General features: G+C 44.5%; 1 protein-coding gene across 2 annotated transcripts; it reads left to right on the top strand.

Moving 5' to 3' along the window:
- Positions 1–1,995: 1,995 nt before the first annotated feature.
- On the top strand, positions 1,996–8,563 carry LOC134296856 (zinc finger protein 239-like). 2 transcript variants are annotated; one of them, XM_062972835.1, is made up of 2 exons: positions 1,996–2,182; positions 5,064–8,563. In XM_062972835.1, the coding sequence occupies exon 2, from the start codon at positions 5,346–5,348 to the stop codon at positions 6,402–6,404; it is 1,059 nt and encodes a 352-aa protein (XP_062828905.1). In that variant the 5' UTR covers positions 1,996–2,182; positions 5,064–5,345; the 3' UTR covers positions 6,405–8,563. The 2 variants fall into 2 exon arrangements, with proteins under 2 accessions (XP_062828905.1, XP_062828904.1); XM_062972834.1 differs by having other exon boundaries at positions 1,996–2,579.
- Positions 8,564–18,056: the final 9,493 nt, after the last annotated feature.

Below are 18,056 nucleotides of genomic sequence, written 5' to 3'. Positions count from 1 at the left end.
AGGTGTCCCCAAACTTTTTAAGCCGAGGGCCGGTCCACAATCCTTCAGACTGTTGAGGGGCCGGATTATCATTTGAAAAAGAAATAAAAACAAATTCCGATGCACACTGCATATGTCTTATTTGTAGTGCAAAAACAACAACAACAACAACAATGAAAGAACAATACAATATTTAAAAATAAAAACAATTTTAACCACATACATTGATCAGGATTTCAATGGGAAGTGTGGTCCTGCTTCTGGCCAATGAGATAGTCAAGTTAATTAGGGTTGTTGTTGTTGTTGTTGTTGTTGTGTGCCTTCAAGTCATTTCAGACTTTGGGTGAGCCTAAGTCTAAAATTTATTTATTTATGTATTTATTTATTATTTACTACATTTATTTACTACATTTGTATCACACCCTTATCACTCCAAAGGGGACTCAAGAGTGGCTTACAAATTATATGTGCATACAATATATTATATTATTAGCATAGCACAATATTAGCATTATATATTACTATATTGAACTATACCACAATACTGTAATATTATTAGTAATATTATATGTAATATAGAATATATAATTAATATTATTATATGGTATTATTATTAGTGTTATATTGTATTACATTATAATATTATTATCAATATTATATGTACATACAATATATTATATTATTAGCATCGCACAATATTAGCATTATATATTACTATATTGAACTATACCACTATACTGTAATATTATTAGTAATATTACATGTAATGTAGAATATATAATTAATATTATTATATGGTATTATTATTAGTGTTACATTGTATTACATTATAATATTATTATCAATATTATATGTATATACAATATATTATATTATAAAACTGAGGGCGGGGGCCAGGTAAATGACCTCGGAGGGCCGCATCCGCCCCCCGGGCCTTAGTTTGGGGACCCCTGCTTTATGGTTTATATTCCTTTTGCGCATCTCCAAAACATTAATTTACATGGGACTATGATAAAGTTATCTAAAGTGTGAACCACAATACATAGTTGTTTACTCCACTGACCAAGCATTTCTGAGACGTTTATCTTCGTGGGACAATACTGGAATTTAAAGTGTTGTACTCAGTTATTGAACAGACTTATTGGTTACTGAAAAAACATACAAACATGAATATAATGTTTGATGTAATGCTATAAACAGTTTGTATTTGTGTATTACTCATGCGCCTGTAAGGATTATAATTTGTCTGTTAGCATTGTTTTATTCTGTATATTAGTTAGTAATAGGGTTAAGAAACAGGCCCTTGATGTATTCCCGAGCCCTCCTTTCCCCTGGGCCTCTGCTTCTGGAGCCTCCAAACCCACCTGGCCTCACCTGGCCTTCCATTGAGCTCTCATTCAGTCCCAGTCCACACTCTCCACAAAGGTGGAAGAATATTAATACAGTAGAGTCTCACTTATCCAACGTTCTGGATTATCCAACGCATTTTTGTAGTCAATATTTTCAATACATCGTGATATTTTGGTGCTAAATTCGTTAATATAGTAATTACAACATAACATTACTGTGTATTGAACTACTTTTTCCTGTCAAATTTGTTGTATGACATGATGTTTTGGTGCTTAATTTGTAAAATCATAGCCTAAGGCTTCTCCTTAACCCCTCCTTATTATCCAACATATTCGCTTATCCAACATTCTGCCGTGCCGTTTATGTTGGATAAGCGAGACTCTACTGTAATAATAATAATAATAATAATATTGTTTCCCTTCCTCGCCCCCTCCCCACTCAAGGCCCCGCCCCCTCCCCACTCAAGGCCCCGCCCCCTCCCCTCACCCGGATGAGGCCGCGACGCTCCCAACGGCCCCTCAGCCCGTCACGTGACCCGCAGCCCCTCCTTCCCACTGCTTTGAGTCTCGAGAGAGAGGAGGGAACTCCCGACCCCGTCAGACCTATACTTCAGGTTCTCAAGCGACACATTATGAAGTAGGGAAACCTCGCCGAGCGGAGGCGGAGAGAGGAGGCTGCTTCCCCGACACGACCCGTCCATCCAGAGGCGCCTCCCGCTCCTTCCTCCCTGGCCTGAGGCTCCCTTCGCCGCTTCAGCCCGGCGCTTCCTCGGGCAGCCTGCCTGCGATGAGGAGCGGGCCAGGAGAGTCCGACCCAGAGACGGGAAGGCGAGGGCGAGTCTGCCCGGAGACAGGTGACGCGGCGAGACGAGGCCGATTCCCATTGGCCGATTTCTGGAATGACCGTTAACGGCAGAAGGGCGAAGGCAAGGGCCGGGGCCGTTCCTGCCCGGAGACCGATGACGCCGCTCTGAGAGGAAGGCGGATTCTCATTGGCGGACGCTGGGCGTTGGGAAGAAAGGAAAGAAGGGGCGTGTCTGTCCGCTTCTGCCTCTCTCTCTCTCTCGGGCCCCGCCCCTCTATGGGTCTTCTGCCCGCGGCCGCCATGTTTCTTGAGGGCGGAAGTGCAGCGAGAGGCGGGGAGACTCAGGATGGGAGGGGCCGGGCGGCGCTCTTTCCTGTCAGCGCCTTCGAGGGAAGGAAGGAGGAGGAGGAGGCCTTTCGGAGAGAGAGAGAGAGAGAGAGGAGGAGGTAAGGGGGGGAGGGATGGGGGGCTCCCCCTCTGCCCTCAGGCCTTCCTTCTTCCCGGCCCGGCCTTTGGGGAGGGAGCGGCCTGTCTGTCTATCTGTCCAGGGGACTTTGCGGCCTGCTCTCTCCTCTGCGCATGCGCCTTCCCCTCTCTCTCCTCCTCATTTCTGCCCTGCCAGAGGAGACCCAGGTGACCCCCCCCCCCCTGAACTGGACACTCTCTGGCCCTCTGGGTGGAGTGGCCACGGTGGTCCTTGCCTTAGTTGCATCCCGCCTGGACGACTGTAACGCGCTCTTGGTGGGGCTGCCCCTGAAGAAGGCTGTTTTCATGTTTGTATTGTTACATATTTTAAATGGTATCCTAATGCTTTCATGCCAAGCTGCTTTGAGTCCCTTTTGGGGAGATAAAGCGGGGTATAAATATCACAACAACAACCACAAACAGCCCTAAGCAGTTTTGGTACTTGCTCAATGGACTGAGCAATTCAAGCCCAACCTTCACCCTCAGTCTTAAATTATATGTTGCTTTGTTTTTATACGCATTCAAGGCGTCAAATTGTGCCCTTGTTGTCAGCCGACCGAAAGGATGTAAATAAATCTCTCCCTCAAACGGATATACAGTAGAGTCTCACTTATCCAACATAAACGGCACGGCAGAATGTTGGATAAGCGAATATGTTGGATAATAAGGAGGCACTAAGGAAAAGCCTATTAAACATCAAATGATGTTATGATTTTACAAATTAAGCACCAAAGCATCATGTTATACAACAAATTTGACAGAAAAAGCAGTTCAATACGCAGTAATGCTACGTAGTAATTCCTGTATTTACGAATTTAGCACCAAAATATCACGATGTATTGAAAACATTGACTACAAAAATGCGTTGGATAATCCAGAATGTTGGATAAGCGAGTGTTGGATAAGTGAGAGTCTACTGTAGTAATTTTTTCCAACCTCTTTTGGGCTGATGACTTAGAAACCCAGAGCTCAGGGGTAGATTTTGGAGCCTCTGATGGCCTAGGGGATAAAAGCCTTGTGACTTGAAGGTTGGGTTGCTGACCTGAAGGCTGCCAGGTTCGAATCCCACCCGGGGAGAGCGCGGGTGAGCTCCCTCTCTCAGCTCCATGCGGGGACATGAGAGAAAACTTGGCTCTGCACCCAGGCATTCAGCGAATAAGCTCATTGGCTGATGTAATCGGGTCACAAATCTGTAATTGTAGCAGTAGTGAATGACTGAGGATGGTGCAATATCGCTGCCTTGCAGCGGTTTAATTTTTGTATACTTTTTATCATGTTTTTATCATGTTTTATCATGTTTTAATTGTTTTGTTTTATAGTATATTTGTTGCTGGCCCTCGTGGCAGAATGTAAGCCCCTCGAGGAGAAGGGCGGGGTATAAATGCATGTAATAAATAAATAAATAAATAAGCCTCCCACAAGGATGGTAAAACATCAGAACATCCGGGCAATGTCCCCTGGGCAACGTCCTTGCAGACGGCCAATTCTCTCACTCCAGAAGCAACTCAGGTTGCTCCTGACACGAAAAAAAGCGATAGATTCTCCCCAATTGACTGACTGGCCCCCTGTTTCAGTAGGGAAGTAGCAGACCTGACCGTTGGTCTTAAAAATGGAAAAGCAGTTGGATCGGATTTAATTATCCCGGAGATTTTGACATCGGATCCTGAGTGGTGGACCCTCTTCTTGGTGGCAGTCTTCACCATCATTAACAACACTGTCAATTACCGGGTTAATTTAAACCCAATTCAGACCCAAGATGGTTTAAAACAGTAGTTATTCATCTATACAGTATTTTATATATAAGTTGATGTTACAATCGCAACATATAAGTGATTACATTACAATAGAAGTGTATAAAAACAACATAACTTTGTATTATATTATATACCATACTTTTCTTTTCTTTTTTGCTAAGAATGCAGTATGTCAAGGAACTTTGTGGCCTAATGTGCTCTCAATGTCTCCAGGCGCCTTGCTTTAGAAATGTGGGGCAGGGATCATGCTGCAGGGAAAGAGAGGATCAGGAAAATATCCTTTTCCTGAGCTGGGAGAAATCTACACAAGAAAATGAAGTATTTTTCTCCCCAAGACTGATCACTTGGGATGGTCTGTCCATACAGGTGGTCACTCAAGTTTTGAGTGGAGATGTGAGGAAGTGGGATCTAGGGAGGAAATGCTTTGCAACCTTAGCCCCTTTCTGTGTTGACCACATTATTAGAGGCCTTCCTTTACCCAAGGTTGGATTACACACAGAATCTTGGGCCATTATCCCCTTTGCAGGGATTGTTCTTTGTTGGGCAAGTGTTAAAGTCCTTCTCAGCAGGCAACGGGCTCTTACCAGTTGGGCCAGTCTTTCTCCCCTCTTCCCCTGTGATTGCTACAGCACTAGGCTATTGTTCTTCATGTTCAATGAGATCTTTCTGTACTCTGCTCCTGATAAGATTTTCCTCTCATTCGTCTCCCAGGTAACCTCTAAATGAACCTTATGAAGAAAACATTGCCCTTTGTCTTACGTCTGAAATGAAAGTACACAGGACTAACAAGAACAAGAAATAAGTTGGAGAAATTATATTTCAAGCTACATACCTTTGAATGTAAGGAAAGGAAGGATTGTGCTGTAAAAAGAGGGGTTGGTAAAGAGAAAATAAGGCTACAGCAATACAGAGACTGGGAAGAGGAAATGTCCTATTCAGGAGTCCATATCTGTGAACTACAAGCCATAATATTTGAATAATAAATGTTAAAGAATGGAAAATTCCTTGTCAAAATCACACGCAGGGGAGAAGCTACATATTTGTAAGGACTGTGGGAAATGTTTCATTTGGAGAAGTTCTCTTGCTAAACATCAACGAACTCACACAGGAGAGAAGCCATATAAATGTGTGGAATGTGGAAAGAGCTTCAGTCAGAGTGGACATTTGCGTACCCATCAAAAGACCCACACAGGAGAGAAACCACATAAATGCATGGAATGTGGAAAAATCTTCAGTCAGAGTCAACATTTGCGTTCCCATCAAAGGGCTCACACAGGAGAGAAGCCATATAAATGTGTGGAATGTGGAAAGAGTTTCAGTCACAATGGACATCTGCGTATCCACCAAAGGATGCACACAGGAGAGAAGCCACATACATGCATGGAATGTGGAAAGAGCTTCAGTCAGAGTGTTAATCTACGCACCCATCAAAGGACTCACACAGGGGAGAAGCCACATAAATGCATGGAATGTGGAAAGAGCTTCAGTCAGAGTGGAGATCTCCATATCCATCAAAGGATGCACACAGGAGAGAGACCACATAAATGTGTGGAATGTGGAAAGAGCTTCAGTCGGAGTGGGCCTCTGCGTATCCATCAAAGGATGCACACAGGAGAGAAGCCACATACATGCATGGATTGTGGAAAGAGCTTCAGTCAGAGTGAATATCTGCGCAGCCATCAAAGGACTCACAGAGAGGATAAACCACATAAATGCATGGAATGTGGAAAGAGCTTCAGTCAGAGTGGAGATCTCCATAACCATCAAAGGATGCACACAGGAGAGAAGCCACATAAATGCATGGAATGTGGAAAAAGCTTCACTCTGAGTCAACATCTGCATTCCCATCGAAGGACCCACACAGGGGAGAAGCCACATAAGTGCGTGGAATGTGGAAAGAGCTTTAGTCAGAGTGGAAATCTGCGCATCCATCAAAGGACTCACACAGGGGAGAAGCCACATAAATGCATGGAATGTGGAAAGAGCTTCAGTCAGCGTGGAAATTTGTGTTCCCATCAAAGGATGCACACACGGGAGAACCTACATGCATGAATGGAATGTGGAAAGAGCTTCACACAATGTTCCACATACATCCGACATCAAAGTACTTTCACACAGCTAGAGACTTGTCTTTATGTTCCTAGTTCTCCTCAAAAATTTCCTTAGACAAGGTTCTCAGGCAGACAAAAAAAATGGAAGAATGGTCAAAAAAAGTCTGTCACCTTGCTCTGGATCTGTCATGTACAGCAGTTTGTGTGTTTTGGCTTGACTGATTCTGGGGACAGGTCTCCAACAGAGGAGGACCTTTCTCAGTATTGCAGATAGTTTGGAAGGGGTTAACCCGACCTTTTCCTCCTAAAGAAAATAACTGCAGGCTTCTGGGATGATCAGTGAAAGGTTTCTGAAATAAACGGCAATTGAGCTGTCATGACAAAAAGGTTATGGAAAAGAATAGCTCTTTTGTAACAGATAATATCATACATCTTGTTCTGGATCTTTCCTTTGCTGCCCCTCAGATAGAATTCTGGACTCTGGTTTTGTTCCTATAATCCTATTCTGGACTCTACCTTGAGTCAATGACTTTAAATTCTGGACTGACTACTTGGCTTGATTTATGGACTTGGACTTCAGTTTGCACCCCTGCCTCTCTGGCTTGACTTTGGAATTCTGACTTCTGTTTGTACACTTGCATTCATGGTTATTTTATGAACTGTGGTGAATACATTCCTGACATGTGATTGTTGGACTGTGACCTTGGCAAATTTCTGTAAATCTGGTGGTCATACTTTTAATTGTAAGAAGCTTAACATAATAAACATGATAATGATAATGATAATGTCTGCATAGAGTAACCCCCCCTGTAGTAAAAAAGAAGCACAATCAAAGCCCTGACAGACCGTGCACAAAGAATCCGCAAATCTCACCTCCTTCAAGGTGAACTAAACTACCTCAGCTGGGCTCTCCAGGCCAATGGAGATTCCACCACAGACATCAGAAGAGCTGTAAGGCCAAGAACAAGCCATGAGAGTCAAGACAAAGACCCACCCAGAGGAAAAGTGTTCTTACCAGACATCAAGGGAACCACTGACCGCATAGGCAAACTGATGAAGAAACACAACCTACAAACTATCTACAGACCCACTAAGAAAATCCAACAGATGATATATTCAGCGGACAAGAGGGATTCTTTCTCTTCTGTAGGAGTCTACCGTATACCATGCAGCTGTGGACAAGTCTACATAGGGACCACCAAACGCATCAACATTGCCCAGGCATGAGTCAAAGAACATGAAAGGCACTGCAGACTCACTCAACCAGAGAAATCAGCCATAGCAGAGCATTTGATGAATCAACCTGGACACAGCATATTATTTGAGAACACAGAAATGCTGGACCACTCCAACAACTATCATGTCAGGTGACACAGAGAAGCCACTGAAATACACCAGCATGTGGACAACTTCAACAGAAAGGAGGAAACCATGAAAATGAACAACATCTGGCTACCAGTATTAAAAAACTCCAAAATCAGAACAGTAAATAAGGAACAACACTCTGAAAACAGAAGAATTCAAAGTTAGTTCCAGGTCCATCATTGGTGGAGCTCAGTATGCTCTTAGATTGCAGGTGGACTATACATCCCAGTCCCTACAAGTCGTATAAATGATGGTGAAGTCTCCCCAAAGCTTTCTCTCTAGTATGTTCAGTTGCTGATCAATTCCTCTGTGTGCAGTGTGCCATGGAAAGGAATAGGAAAGGGTTATGGGAGAGATAATGGGCAGGGTCATGCAAATTCCACACCAATGGAGAGTCAGAAACAATGGGTGTCTGGTGGAGGAAAAACAGAAGAACTAAGAGGAAATTGTCCTCGCATGAAAGCCTTCACTTGGGTGGTGGGCAGGATGGTGTTTGTGGAGGACATTGGCAGGGCTCTTGGACATTTTCACAGCGCTCGCTATAACCTGCAATGTCATTGGACAGAGGGCCACTCGTTTCTCTTGCGTAGTGAAAGCTGTAGCTATTTGTGGAAGTGGGAGTACGTCTGTGTAAATGGACACCCCTGCCACATACACATATTTTCACTTTTATTATGTGTATAGATAGTAATAATAACTTTATTCTTATATCCCGCTACCATCTCCCTGAAGGAACTCAGTGCGGCTTATTTGGGGACTACACCCAGCAAAAACAATAAAATGTAACAAAATTAATATACAATTGCATTTCAATCATTCAAACAATAAAACCAATCAACAAACATCATAACAACGTAAGAACAACAATAACCATCAACCAGTAGCTGAGAACAGTGGGCATGTTCAGATCTAAGAGGGTGGGCAAGGGCTAGTGCAGGAACAGTTGTAAGGGCAGTGCTGCAAGGCCGGACAATGAGTTAGGGCGAGCGGGCCTAGTCGACAAAGGAACTGATTAATCAAAGGCACATGGAAGCATCCAAGTCTATACGGAAGATGGACAGGGTGGGTGCTAATCTGATCTCCCTAGGGAAGAGTTTTAGAGCTGGGGGGCCACCACTGAGAAGGAAGGCCCTCTCCCCCCTCGTCTCCACCAGCTGTGCTTGTGATGGAAGTGGGAGCGAGAGAAGATCTTGAGGCCAGCGCAGGTTCATAGGGCAAAATGCAATCGCAAAGATAGGCAGGACCCGAACTGTTGTTTTTTATTGTTGTTATTGTTATAGCTGTAACCTGTGGGCCCCTGTCCAAAATTGTGTGCCCTGGGCATCCATGCAGGCGATAAAGATGCTGCAACAACCATTCATCCAGCTGTGCATGAAGTAGCCTCTTGGGAGGGATAACGGGGGGTTATTTAGAGACAGATACCTGACAGTCCATACTGCGTCAGAGCCCTTGTTCTCTGGTCATTCCACTATGGAGTCCATGGTTCTCTGCTTCCAGGGCTGTTAGGGATCTGCTCCTGGCTGCAACAGCCTTGCAGGCTTGCCTACGCTTTGGTTTGCCCGCTCACATGTCGGGCATTCCTGATATCCCTGATATCCCTCTGGACTCCTGGCCCCCAGAATTTTCGCCTGAGCAATTTCAGGCTTTTTGTCTAGTCAAAGTGTCCAGCTTGTTTATGGCCATGGACCTGTCCCAAAACTTTCACCCTAGGTTTCTGGGGAACATACAGTTTGCCACAAAAGTACCACAAGCCGGTTTTCCTCACCAGACTCCTTCTCCAAAAGCCATGGGTCAGCCTTCTTTTCCTCTTGCAGTTCCCTGGCCAGCCCCACAGCTTCCCTGTCCTCTGCAGGCCCCTTGGGATCATCCAACCTGCCCTGTGCCTGAGTCTGGACCACTAAGCCCAAGGGTTGAGGGCCCAATGCAGTGTTACTCTCCGCTTTGGGGCATCTGAGGCAGTGCATCAGCTAGGAAAGATTCCTTCCCCGGAAAGGAATGTAAAGTGAATTTGCTCAAAACTGGGCCCACCTTAGTTGTCTGGCATTCAGCCGTTGCGGGATCTGCAGATTTCTGTGTCCACCTGCACCGCAAGGGACTCCTTCTCCCACACACGCCAACGCCTTCAGTCTTCAAAATCTTCTTGGATAAGTAAGTGCAGGAGACCAGCTTCCCTTGGGCTGTCTTTTTGTAATAATATCACCTCCTAGGCTGCATCAGATCAATCAATCAATCCATTGTATTGATATCCCCTGCCATCTCCCCTTAGGGGACTTGGGGCGGCTTACAACAGGGATGGCAACTATTCAATGCCACACAAATACATGTGGCGCAATTGATTAGTAGCCAGCTGCAATAAATCACTACTGACCCGAGAGGTCCTGAGTTTGAGCCAACCTGGGTCGGAGAAAGCTTCTGGCCATTTAATAGTCCAGCTTGCTGTTGAGCTATGGAGCTGAAAAACAGTTGCAACAGTCAAATAGGAATTTAGGTACTGCTTATGCAGGGAGGCTAATTTAAGTAATGTATGTTGCCATAAAACTTTCCAGCAGCGTGCAGAAGGAGGACTCAGTGTCAAAAGTGGACGGTGAAGCAGCAGCTCCCCCCGCGGCTGGAATCAAGCAGACTCTCAAGAAGCCGGAAGCTGGAAAATGTTGAATTGCCTCTGTGTCTGTCTCTATATGTCGTATGTCTAATAATGGCATTGAATGTTTGCCATGTACACGTGCATTGGGATCCGCCTTGAGTCCCCTTTGGGGTGAGAAGAAAGGGCGGAATATAAATACTGTAAATAAGTAAATACATCATAAAAATACAAATAAGTCATAAATTAAAGCTCAAATAATTAATATAAACCATTTGACATAACTAAACATAACAAATCAACAAAACATGATGTATCCCAGTGAAGGTTTGGTCCAGATGGGGTGTGCTGGGATCGGCTGGCTGGTGGACATCACTGTGAATGGTTGAAATGTCCACAGGCGCCCAGGAAGGGGTCCAGCCCAGCCTTGCCCTGGAGGTCTTGCCCGTCTGAGTCTCCCTTGCCTTTGGTTTCTGACACGTCTGTGAATCGCAGTGTTGTGTACGCAAGGCCTTCAATACATGGTCCCTAAAAGCGTGCACACCCAAGGCATCCCTACGCCTGCAGCCTCGCACGAGGGTCCCCATCCCCGCAGGCCTTGTCCTTTGCTGGGTGCACGCCCACCCCATCCTGGGAGAGACAGGACCCAAAGAGCCCGGTTCCCTTGGAGGAGATTCCCCCCCGGAAGCAGAGAGCCACAGGCCTCCTTTTGTGCCTGGGGATGCTGGGCCTTGTGATCCCCAAAGGTGGCCTCCCCTGAGGCATGGGGCTCAGGATGGAGCCCATGGAACTGGTGGAGGGACCCTTCCTCCCAGTGGCTCCCAGCACAGAAGGTGGGGCAGGGAGATGTGTGTCCATTGGTGGGGGAGGGGTTTCTCTGTGTGTGTGACCTGTCAGGGGTGCTTTGAATGAGATTTTCCTGCTTCTTCCAGGGAGTTGGACGCTGAGGTGGTCCAACCGCCCGGGGAGGGAGGCATTTTGCCTGTGGTGTCATGGTCCCGGGGGCGCTGTCGAGCCCTAGGAGGATGGTGCCACCCCCCCCCCGCCTCCTTCTCCTTTGTGCCTGGGCCTTCCCACCGTGGCGGGAAGGCCCATCCAGGCCCGAAGGAGAAGGCCCATGCAGGCTGGCTGGGATTCCCCACTGTAGCCCACGTGCCCTGGCCCCGCCTCCTGTGCAGCCCTGGCCCTTCCCTCCCTCCCGGGATCTGGCCCCACATCGCCTGCCTTGAACATGAGATAATCCGGGATCAGATCCTGGGATACAGGGCATGGGGGCCTTGCCCCAGAGGCTCAGAAGGGAAGCTCTGAAATACTACTTGAGAGATACTGCCATTACTAGTGAAGGTAACAAGTTCTGCCAAGTTTCAGCCTCCAAAAAAGCCCTTTGAAATGAAACTGGGGAAGTCCAGGTAGAAATGCATGACCTGAGAGGTGACAGGGGGCGACGGTGGGGTGAGACCCTGGTTGCTGTGCAGAGTGGGTTCCAAAAATCATCATCCGGTCTCACCTCCTTCTCCAGGCTGTCTTCCCATGCTGAGAATCAGCACTGGTCAACAAACACTCCAGCAGGCGAAGGGTCAGTTGAAATCCAACTGTTGTTTAACTTTATTTACATAACTATTTACAGTTGCAGTTATTCACAATAAATCCCAGACACATGGCTGTGTCTCCTCGGCTTCAGAGCATAGCATTCATAGTCCATCTCCAGCGAATGCTCACGCCAAACACACTAAAGGACACTCCCCTGCATTCCACAGACCATGAAGAAAGTCCCAGTCAAACAGACTTGACCCCATTGGTCCTGTGACACATCAATCAAAGCAGGTTCTTATTAACTCCATAGTCACTGAAATGCCTTGCCGAAACTCACACAGAAGGCATTTCTAACAGCCTAGATTGATTTTAACATTTCACACAATTCACAATACCCTGACAAAAGGGGCTTCTCATCTTTGCCTCCCTCCCTCCAGCTCACCCCTTTATAGATCCACCCCCAGAAATGCCTTCTTGCTTCTGGTGCAAACTCAAATCACACCTCACCCTCTCCTGCCTCCTCGGCCACTTTATCTGGCCCTGAGAGACACTCTACTCAAGCTTAACAACAAAAATCCCAAAAATGCATACATGACCTGGCCTTAACAGACTGGGACCACTTCGGCATTGTAGTATTCTTCGTATGAAGGAAGCTCAACAGCCAGCAGAGTCTTGTAGGAAATATTTTATTCCAAACATTAGGAAGGCTACTGAGGCTTTGGGTGCACAAAAGCTATATATCCCAGCAATCAGTAGTTCTTACATTACAGCTGTAACAACCAGAGAGTGTGGCTTAAAGGCACAGTATACCACATCTCCCCTTCATACATAATAACTACACATCTGACAAGACAAAACAAAATACATTTTATAAAAGTGTTTAAAAAAATCATACATCAAGATTACAAAAGTCTCTCATTAAAACTTGGCAGCTTCATTACATCACTAGACAGGTAAGAAAATATGTCTTCTATGGGGCCAGAGGTCACTAGTACTTAGCCCACCGTTGAGGATGGTCTTCAGCACCATCCTTCTAAGGAGTGTACCTTACAGGTTCAAACACAGGCCTGCCATGCGATGTCACATACGTTGGCTTTCTATCTGCTATTACATGTGCGTCACTTTTGTTCACAAACATCCCTTTAGAACCATTATATGTTGTATTTCCTTGAATTGTAGTTTCGGGTGTTTGGTTCCGTTGTTTTAATTGACGCCTATTACGCCGATATACGCGACCGTCCTGATTCTTTATTAGATATGACCGAGGCTGTTTACATTTTTCTATCACAACGGCAGGAAGCCATCTTTCTTTGCAATTATTGGATTGCATCCATACCAAATCTCCCTCTCTTAGTGGTTTGAGGGGTCTTGCTGTTCGATCATAAAAATGTTTCTGTCTTTCCTGAGCTCTTTGTAGATCTTGACGCACGTTAATAGGAATCCTAGGACATAATAAGTCAGTTGTTATGGGAAGTTTACTTCTCAGCATTCTGCCCATCAATATTTGTGCAGGTGAATATGATAGTCCTGTCACAGGTGTATTCCGGTACTCCAACAATGCTGCATACAGATCACCCCTTGCCTTTCCTACTTTATGTGTAAGTTGTTTTATAGACTGGATGGCTCGTTCTACCATACCATTAGATTGTGGATACCCCGGACTACTAAAGCATTGTTCAAATCCCCATTCTTTCGCAAATACTTTGAATTCTTGACTCGCAAATGGCATATTATCACTCACCACAATTAATGGAGTTCCATGTCTTGCAAACACAGATTTCATCTTGACAATTACTGTTCTTGCAGTTTTATCAGGTAAACTTACTACTTCTGGGTATTTTGAGAAATAGTCAATTACCAACAGAAAAGAGCGATTGTCCTGTTCAAATATATCCACTCCCACCTTCTGCCATGGCCCTTCTGGGATCTCATGGGGTTTAAGTGGTTCCTTTTGATTATTTGGGGCAAAACAAGCACACACAAAACAACTGCCAACAGCTGACTCAATATCTTTGGACATACCAGGCCAGTACATCAACTGTCTTGCTCTTTCTTTGGTTCTTTGAATCCCTTGATGGGACTCATGCAGCTGTGCAAGAACATTTTGTCTTTGGCTTGCCGGAATGATTATTCTTTCTCCCATGAAAAGAACCCCATCCCTATACCTTAGGTGATCTTTAACCGGCCAAAAATATTTTGCTATTGGAGCCACCTTTCTCATGTACTTTGGCCATCCTTGGTTTAGGTATGTTTGAATCATCCTAAGCTGGGGATCACGTTTTGTTGCTTCTTGTATTAAACCCATTTTATCTGGGTGCATGGCTAATGTATTCACTTCGTATATCACTTTCTCATCTCCTATTGGATTTTCCTGACTTCCAGGGGGATCAACAGTAGCTCTTGACAAGGTATCAGCCAGATACATAAGTTTACCTGGAGTATATACAAAGTTAAGTTGATACTTCTGAAGCTGCAACAACATTCTTTGCAGACGAGCCGGGGCACTGCCTATTGGTTTTTTATAAATTGATTCTAAGGGCTTGTGATCAGTTTGAACTAGAACCATTTTACCAAACACATACTGATGGAACTTTTGTACTGCATATACAACAGCAAGCAATTCTTTCTCTATTTGAGCATAATTTTTCTCTGCAGAACTGAGTGCCCTTGAAGCATAAGACACTGGCTTATTATCCTGTAGGAGACATGCTCCTAAGCCATCTTTTGAAGCATCTGCTTGGATAACAACTGGTTTTGTCACATCAAAATACTGCAGTACAGGTGCATCGCACAACTTTTGCTTGATCGCCTCAAAAGCTTTCTGATGTTCTGGCATCCATTGAAAACTCATATTTTTCTTTAACAGACTTCTCAATGGCGCTGTTAACTCTGCCTCTTTTGGGATGTATTTTGCCAAATACTGTACTGACCCTAGAAATCTAAGCACTCCCTGCCTGTCATTGGGAGGTTTCATTTCTTGAATTGCCTTTACTTTCTCAGTGTCTGGCCTGACTCCCTCTGCAGTCACAATATGGCCCATATATCTAACAGAGTTTACCCTGAACTGGATCTTTTCTTTGTTAAACTTGATGTTTTTGACACGTGCTGTTTCCATTACCTGATGTAAAATCTCATCATGTTGTTTACTTGTCTCAGCTGCTATAATCATATCATCAGCAATCATATATACACCTTTTATATGCCCAAATGTTTCTTGATTTTTCTGTTGAAAAACTTCACTTGAGGATTTAAGCCCAAATGGTAAACGATTAAAACAATACCTTCCCCACGGCGTATTGAATGTACATAATCTGGATGATGCTTTATCTAGTTTTACCTGCCAATAGCCATCTTTCTCATCTATTATTGTGAAGATTTTCTTTCCAGCTAGGTGACTTAAAACTTCCTCAACTGTTGGGATGGTATAATGTTGTCTCCGCACTGCCTTATTTAGATCTCGCGGATCAAGACATATACGCAGAGACCCATTCTTTTTTTCAGTGATAACAAAACTGCTCACCCAATCTGTGGGTCCTACAACTTTTGTTATAACTCCCATATTTTCCATCTGATCAAGGGTATCCTTTAGCCTATCATGTATGGCAAAGGGCACTCTCCTACATCCTTGGATCACGGGAACCACTGTTGGATCAGTGTGAATGTGGTGATGTCCTTGAAACTCACCGAGACCCTGGAATACTTCTGGATATAAGCTGAGCAATTTTTCTTGTGTTAATAACCCCTCTGCCTGTATCAGATCTACCCTATAAATTAAACCCAAATTCTCACAAGCTGGTCTGCCTAATAATGGGGTTGTCGAGCAATCTGTCACATAAAACAACAGATTATACACTCCTTTTGCTGTTATACAATCAAACTCAACTGCTCCCATTGGTTGTATTTTTGTTCCCCCATATGCAACCAGCACTACTTTACTCTTAGACATTTGTTTTGCACCAGGTATTCTAGAAAATATACTAAATGGTAACACATTTGCTTCAGCTCCAGTATCTAATTTAAACTTAATTATACAGTCTCTTATGGAAATATCAGCATACCATCCTGCCTTGTTTGTTATCTGTGTATCCTTCATTTCTTCATCCAGCTTTCCTATCATTAAATTACTTACATTCAACTCATGAATGTGTTGTCTGGCTTGTATATTCACAGGATTGGTCACCCTTGACCTGCATAACCTGGTATAATGATTTTTCTTGCCACACTTGTTGCAGGTCTTTCCAAATGCTGGACATCTCCGAGGTTCATGAGCTGTACCACAATAACCACACTTATTCTGATTTTTCCAATTGTCTCTGTGTCTTGACTCCCTGGTTCCCAGAGCTTGAGTTATAATCTCTTTGTTTTCTCCATGGCTGTCTTGTAATTCAAACACTCCTTCTTCCGATGTTATTGCCATGGTTCTCAGCTGAGCTCTCATTGTCTCATCAACCCGGCATATCTCCACGGCCTTCTCAAGTGTAAGATCGGCTTCTTGTAACAACTTTTGTTTCAGTTTCTCTTGCTGTAAACTAAAAACAACTTTATCTCTTATCATCTCATTAACTGCCATTCCAAATTCACAGCTGGCTGCTTTCAGTTTTAGCTCAGCAATAAATTGCACATTTGTAACTCCAGGACTCTGCATATGGTTCCAGAAACAAAACCTTTCAAACACAATGTTCTTCCGAGGTAAAAAATAAGTCCTAAACTGTTCCAGAACCTCTGCAATATCTTTCGGGTTCTCCTCGGCAAAAACAAATGTATTATATAAAGAAACTCCTTCCTCTCCCACACAATGTAGCAGGATAGCTATCTGCCGCTTCTTTGACACATTCTCAAGTCCCGCTGCAGCAAGATACAACTGAAAGGCCTGTTCCCACCGTCTCCAGTTCTCAGCCAAATTACCTTGCATAGCAAGGGGAGGAGGAGGACGAAATGACTCCATGTCTAAACACTCCTTTTTCGGGGGACGCCAGCTTCCAGGTTGTAGCACAGGAGAGGTTTGTATCCCACTTCTGACACCATGTAGTATTCTTCGTATGAAGGAAGCTCAACAGCCAGCAGAGTCTTGTAGGAAAGATTTTATTCCAAACATTAGGAAGGCTACTGAGGCTTTGGGTGCACAAAAGCTATATATCCCAGCAATCAGTAGTTCTTACATTACAGCTGTAACAACCAGAGAGTGTGGCTTAAAGGCACAGTATACCACAGGCATAGCCAGGTATTCCTGTGGTGCCTCTTTATGTCTTTTCTGCTGCCTTTCCCATTTTGGTCCAATATCTTGTTTATGAGACTAAGGTCCTTTTGGAATAGCCAGATATTCCTCTGCTGCCCCTTTACCTCTTCTGTGCTGCATTATTAGATTAGTAATAGGGTTTTTTTTTAAATTTCTTGCCCGCCTATCCTGATGGCTCAAGGCGGGTTACAACATTGCTAAAACACACATTCATCTAAAAGCATTCTTTAAAATATATACTTATTAAACACATTTCAACAAAATTCACATTAAATACATAAAACAGACATTAAACATAAAATGCAATTTTAAAATTCATTATTAAAACTGCCTGGGTAGGCCTGCTGGAAAAGATAGGTCTTTGCTTACATCTTAAATTGAGACAACTGATCTAGCTGTTGGAGCTCTTCCAGCAGGTCGTTCACTGTCTTGGGCAGCCAATGAAAAGGATAGTAAAGTTCTGGCAATCTGGAGCAGATGCCTCCCAGAGGACCTCAGTGTTGGGGGATGATTGTACAGGAGAGGGCAATCCTGTAATTAACCAGGACCCAAACCATGTTGGTCTAAACCAATACTTTATCCTTTGCCCCAGAAACTGATTGGCAGTCAGTGGATGACTTTAGGATAGGTGTAATAGGTTCACTCCTGGATGTGCCAAGGAAGCTGTCCTGAGCCTAAACCAGTGCCTGTCATCCATAATGGATTGGAGGAGTGCATTGTCACCTTGCCGTGGTGGTGGTGGTGGGGGGGGGGGGGGGGGCCTTGCATGTTCCAATGAACCTGAGGGCACAACCACTGTCATGCACTCCCAGGAGTGGCCACAGGGGAGGATCCAGACCAAGAACAATCCAAAGACCCAAAGAGCAGGCGGAGGATAACATGGTACATGTTACAACGGCTGTGAAGGCGGAAGAAGGCTGCAACAGACTGAGAAGCCA

The sequence above is a fragment of the Anolis carolinensis genome, chromosome 2 (assembly GCF_035594765.1).
Source record: "Anolis carolinensis isolate JA03-04 chromosome 2, rAnoCar3.1.pri, whole genome shotgun sequence".
Lineage (NCBI taxonomy): Eukaryota > Metazoa > Chordata > Lepidosauria > Squamata > Dactyloidae > Anolis > Anolis carolinensis.
The sequence above is the reverse complement of the archived record's forward strand: the minus strand, read 5'-3'. Positions and strand labels throughout refer to the sequence as shown.